This window comes from Berghia stephanieae, chromosome 2, assembly GCF_034508935.2.
Source record: "Berghia stephanieae isolate SIO BIC M18660-M18661 chromosome 2, UCSD_Bste_1.3, whole genome shotgun sequence".
NCBI lineage: Eukaryota > Metazoa > Mollusca > Gastropoda > Nudibranchia > Aeolidiidae > Berghia > Berghia stephanieae.
Window position 1 is genome coordinate 100,295,956 of NC_088361.1, and position 6,400 is coordinate 100,302,355.

Genomic DNA, 6,400 nt, shown 5'->3' on the forward strand with positions numbered 1-6,400 from the left:
GGGTTGCTAGCCCCATGTGAAACCCTCCTCCTTCTGTTATGAGACGCCGGGCTTGGGACCAGTATCTAGAGGAGTTCTTTATTTCTCGTAAATATAGCAAAAATATCGGGACCAGGGGTCAATGTCGCTATCCAAGGTTGTCGTTATCCAGAGGTTGCACTGTATTGCTTTTAAAATTTTCAATCTTATAAAAGCCCCTTTTTCCTTCCACTTTTGTTCACTTACAATTTTGCTTAGTCTTTTACTAGTGCTCAAAACTGGTAATCTGTTGTGAAACAGATGCCAACGAGTGAAATTTGAGCTAAAATAATCAGGAATATGAAGTTCTAGTTTTTTAGAGTTTGATAAACTTTATTCTTTGTTCTCACCAAGGCACGTAAATCAATTAAATTTTTTTTACACCTCATCCATCATGACTGACACTAGTTTGAAGCAAAGAGTCTCGTATTTTAGATAGCCTTGTCCATTTGAATGCAAAATGCTTAGAGTGTGATTTTAAATGGTAGAGGTTAAATTGTTATTATCATTGATATCATCAGCATCATCATCATCTTCATCATTATTGTTATTATTATTATTATTATTATTATTATTATTATTATTATTATTATTATTATTATTATTATTATTATTATTATTATGATTATTAGAGTTTTATTTTATTTCCTTTTTATTGTTTTTAAAAATATATTTCAGAATGATGAACGCTGATTTGAAAATTGTTTTAATGGATTCTGATTTCTACAAGAATCGTCTTAGTTCATTTCAAACTTTTTCTGAAATAATCAAAACCTTCACAAAAGATTTGGACATGAAAAACCTACAACAAATCGTCGAAAGATCTGACAAATACAATGACAGAGAATTAATTGGAAATATAGAAGACTATGAAAATGATTCCATATTCAATGCTTCAGACACAATAGTTGTGTTCAATAAAAGTGATCTTGTTCGAAATTCGGATTTGAGGTTACACAATATTGTAAAGAAAGGAGAAGGGTCTGTTTGTCAGATTTCTTGCAAGACTGGACACGGGCTTGAACAGTTTATGGAGGTCTTGGTGGGAATGATAGGGACTCTGTGAGTATAAAATCTTCATCCATCCAATATTTACTTTTCATTCATTTGACCAATTTTCTCTCTCTGGTGTTGAGTTGAGATCAAGCAGAGGCAGAAAATTGAGATTGAATTTAAAGTGATCAAAAATAAAAAATACAAAGATTTTTAGTCAAAAGCGATTTCTTGGTGGAGTGATACTGATGTCGAAAATAGAATTTGTAGTAAAAAATTATGAACTTAGGATTAAGTTTGTTTTATTGATGAGAATGAATTCAATGTTATAAAATGCATAAACTCAAAATTGTCATTTTAATTTTATATTTACTTTTTAGCATTGGCTCATCTCAACATTTTGAGTTGTTGGACCATACAAAAGATAATAAAGTCAATTTTCAACATTTAGTTTTACCGATTTGAGATGATATATAGATTGCTTATTCATCATTTTATTCACTCATTTAAAATGCTTCAATCAGGTACCTATATATAATTTTGAGTTTGACTTTCACTTATAGGGAACAAAAGTGTGATGTCAAAAAACTGGTTCCAATCTCATTGGAAGTGTAAAACCACTCTTCTGGAGGACTGAATACATACATTGTGTAAATGATCTTCTGGTTTCATCATATTTACTAGTCTAAATGTATGCTGGTCATAATTAAAGATCATCCATCCTTACTCTTTTACGTCCCATAATCCTTAGAATATATCTATACTAAATTTCCTGTATATATACATTTACAGGAAAATTCGGGAGGACAAATAATGAATAGGCTACATATACATATGTATATATATATATATATATATATATATATATATATATATATATATATATATATATATATATATATATGTATATGTAGCCTATTCATTATTTGTCCTCCCGAATTTTCCTGTAAATGTATGTATGTATATATATATATATATATATATATATATATATATATATATATATATATATATATATATATATATATATATATATATATATATATATATATATATATATATATATATATACACACACACACACACACATATATATATATATGTATGAAGCCACACTCAACACGAAAAATGAGATGTACAATACTTGTCCACATCGCCGGAAGTACTTATTAATCAACTACAAACCGGAACCACTTCAACAAACAACAACAGACAACAAGCCAAACTCATATAACACACCGTCCTGACGATGGCTAAAAGGCCTGAAACATCGATGTAGACTGACTCCAACATTGCTACATGTCGAGCACTATCCGTACCATATTTGTATCAAACTCAAATCAATATGTATATATATATATACTAGTAAAAAGCCCGCAATTTCGCGGGGAAACAATTATTTTCATTCAATATTGCCTGTATCATTTTCTTGATTAGCTTGATTACGATTAGATGCATATTTTAATCCATGTGCTTGTCGTCGTTGCCATGCATGATTCGGCATGATTTAAGTTTATCAGTCAGTAGATATCAATATCAATAAGTCGCAAGTCTTTACCACGCTTTACTTGGGAGGCCTTCCGAAAGCTCCTACAAAGGGAAACAACTTAGATAATGTTCCCTCAACTAACCCCAAGAAAAAGTAAAACCTAGTGTCTTTAACTAACCCTAATAGGAAAATAAACACCCTAGTACCTTTACTAAGACTTATGACTAACCCTAATAGGAAAAAAAAACTCGGACTGCTTTGCACTACCTTCAATATTTCACAAATTAGAATGGCGGCAGAGAATCAAAACAATGGTCAAATTAGGAAATTTTAAACTTTCACAAATCTATCAAGGTATGTTCTAGAGTTTTAAAAATGCTTCTATATGATGACAAATTGAATAAATAAACGCCTGACAAAAGATCTACGGTGAAAATACAAATTGAAAGAATACTGGGGATGTAGGAGCTTTCGGAATACCTAATTTATGTGAAGTCAAATAAAAATCTGAAGCAGACGCGAAAAATATCAAGTTTGTTCAGGCTAGAAGCGAGACAGATACAATTGACAGTTTGCCGACAACGTTTAACTAAATATTTCCCAGGGCAATAATTATCACATCGATGGCATAAAAACGACCGTAATATCAGCAGTAATATTAGTAGACGTTGTTAATCGGTGAAACTTGTTTAAAATTTGTGTAAATCCGAATACCTATATGTGATCAAGTGAATAATATCACTATGAATGCCACGATTTGCTGAAAAATGCCAACACACACACACACATGTACACACCACACACAACACACACACAAACACACACACACACACAAACATACACGCAATTAGAACATACTACTACATAACAACACTGAACACCGCTAAATCAACAACACAACGGAAGTAATAATAATACCTGATGTCATAAATAGATGACGCAAACTGACAACTTTTTACCGTGTAGAAATTAGTTGATTTTGAGAGTCTTAGTGTCGTTGGTACATATTTTATGATATCTGATTTACTCAACGAACTTTCAAACTGACTTTAAATTATAAAAGGAAATCAAGTTATCTGTTTATCTATCTGTAAAAAATACATTTCTAATTTTCAAATCTTTCAGTAGAGTTTTGCGCTGTATCATTTTTGTTATTGACTCAAATAAGCACAATGTTCTCCACAATGCTATATTTTTTAAAGGAAGGATTAATAAGAGCTCACTTATTTTGCTCTCTGTTACAGATGTGGAAACCCATTAGTAGGTCCCCCGAGCTTGACACAGAGCAGACACCGATACCACCTTCAGATGTGTCTCAAATTCCTCGATGATTTCTTGGATCTAGAACATTCTGATGATGTGTTGGCAGCAGAACGACTTAGAATGGCAGCAAGGGAAATTGGCCAAATTACAGGAGTTATTTCATCTGAGGATATTTTAGACGTCTTATTTAGAGACTTTTGTATTGGAAAATAAATTAATATGATTATATAGGTATTTCTTTTCTTTTAAAAGATTTATATTGCTGTGCCACCTAATTTACTAGGGGATTAGCCTAGCTCTTGCTTCACATTCAAAGGGACTTGTATTGATCTCGAGTGTGGTTAAGATTTTTTTCTGAAGCCCCCCACTCCCCCATCCCCTTCTTGCCTATCTACCCAGCAGAAATTGGTAGCTAGTCAGTTACATCTGATGAAAAGTTTTACATTTGACCAGTGTCCTATCCAAAGGGTAGCAAACAATTGTCAATTTAACGCTATAGAAACTGGGGCAAAACTCCAGCTCCATTGCCCTTATAGCTCTGAAGGACTACGAGCCCAATTTACACAATCATAACAAGCTTTATTTAAATTGACTTTTTTTTCTTTGAAAGACATTTTATTTTCGTAAAGTAAATCTCCCATAGTGTGTCAATTCATGTTTTAGCGGTGGATATTTTAATATACACTACACAACCTAAATAATGACGCGTCATCTCAATTTGGTATTATGCCATGCTGAACCAAATTCCAAAATCAGAATTTAACTTTCTTGAGTTAAATAGAATGGAAAATTGAACAAATTTGTTCGATTATCAACTATTGTGAATTTGAGACAGTTAAAGTGAAAATATTTAATTGCAAAGTTTGAGGCTTAAGTTTAGCTACGGCAGTCATTCAACGATACATATTAATCCATAGGATATTTCATAATTTAGACCTCAAAGTCAATTTTCAGTATCAAGTTCTCCCACGCATAACACTGCACTGAGGCAGTGAGTCACAATTAGATTTGAGAGGCCAAGCTGGCAATGTATACCTTGATGATATGTCCTTAGGGTTGGCATTTCACTAGATGGACGTTTTATTTTGATGTCGGCATGGCGTCTTTGTCTGGATATATTGCACTGGCACCTACCAAGCTGCATGTCTTGTCCTTAGTGTCAAATTTACACTGTTCTATCATCAACAGACTTTAAAAGTTTGAACATATTAGGGCATGGTGTTTAACATTGATAAGCATTATATAAAAACACCCTTTGACTAAGAAATAAAATGAGGACGTGGTTTATGATCGCGAACATCCTTGAGATTACACAAATGCCTTGTTAACAAATAGATAAAGAGAATATTGGTTTAGTATATTTTCTTGTTCATTGGCTACTGTTGGTCAATGACCTGGAATTGCAGTTGGTAACAGAATCAAAGATTAAAATTGATTGCAAGTAATACTTGAATTATCTCTTCCATTTGAATTTTTTTCTCAAATATGGTACACATCAAAACTGGCATTAAAAAAGTTAAGTCGGAAAGGGTTAAATAAAGTGTGAGATCCACATTGTCAAAAATAACAGCAACAAAACAAAGACAAACAATTGCAAAAACATTATTTAGCTAGCACTATCAAGAAATAAGATTATACATAGGTATATACCCTTAGGTGCGTGTTTTCTAACAGAAATGTGGTTTTGCAGGGTTGAATGCATACAAAAATAACACGGTGCGCACTTTATATGACTCTTCACCAATAACTTTGCTGCATAAATATGAACAGCAACTTGAACACCATACAGTTGATATACGGGGTGGAGAAAAATATGGCCCAAGACTGTCCCAGGTGGAGATCTGTGGTGGAAGCCTGATGCAGAGTTCAAAGGAGTAAGCAAATACCCAACCAAAAGAAACAAAATTGATTATCTCGAATTTATGTTGTCTCGTTTGAACTTCATTCTGGTACCTAATTGTGACTGATACTGGTAGGTTACTGATGGGATTGTGACATTTTATGTAAGACATTGGGAGGTAATAATAATAATAATAATAATAATAATAATAATAATAATAATAATAATAATAATAATAATAATAATAATAATAATAATAATAATAATAATAATGATAATAATAATAATAATAATAATAATAATAATAATAATAATAATAATAATAATAATAATAATATACACTAATGAACTTTAGATTACGTGACTGGGTGGAGTTCTTGACCTCCCATAGCTCACAGGGAGGTCACGCCTTGTCCAAGAAAAGCAAGTGTCTAAAAAAATCGGATTTCATGAACACTTTCTAGTCTCGGACAGGTTCGACTCTTTGCCAAGAAGTGGGCGTTCTAAGGACGGTAACTAATTCGGTAATTTTGTGCGGGTAACATCACCTCTCTACTACACGAAGGTAGGTAAGATACAACTCAAAAGATTTCCAAAGAGGAAATTAGCAACCCACGTGATATTGACTGTCGACTGTTCTTGACTGCAATGATGTCCATCGTCGACTGTCAATTCTATATTTAGGCCAATGGCAGTTTCATTGAGACGACGCACACGGATATGACACTCAGAGAAATTGAACAACAAAAAACAACAAAAAAAAACAAACAATTACACAAAAGAGAGTGTGTTCCGAT

At 32.5% G+C, this 6,400-nt stretch overlaps 1 protein-coding gene across 1 annotated transcript in view; it reads left to right on the top strand.

The window, feature by feature from the left end:
• LOC144966045 (5-taurinomethyluridine-[tRNA] synthase subunit GTPB3, mitochondrial-like) overlaps positions 1–3,991 on the top strand; it is a 21,573-nt gene extending 17,582 nt beyond the window's left edge. The window contains exons 7-8 of the mRNA XM_078902047.1: positions 697–1,080; positions 3,745–3,991. Of these exons, the coding sequence (XP_078758173.1) occupies positions 697–1,080; positions 3,745–3,976 (616 nt within the window). The 3' untranslated portion in view covers positions 3,977–3,991. The remainder of the gene's footprint in view (positions 1–696; positions 1,081–3,744) is intronic.
• Positions 3,992–6,400: the final 2,409 nt, after the last annotated feature.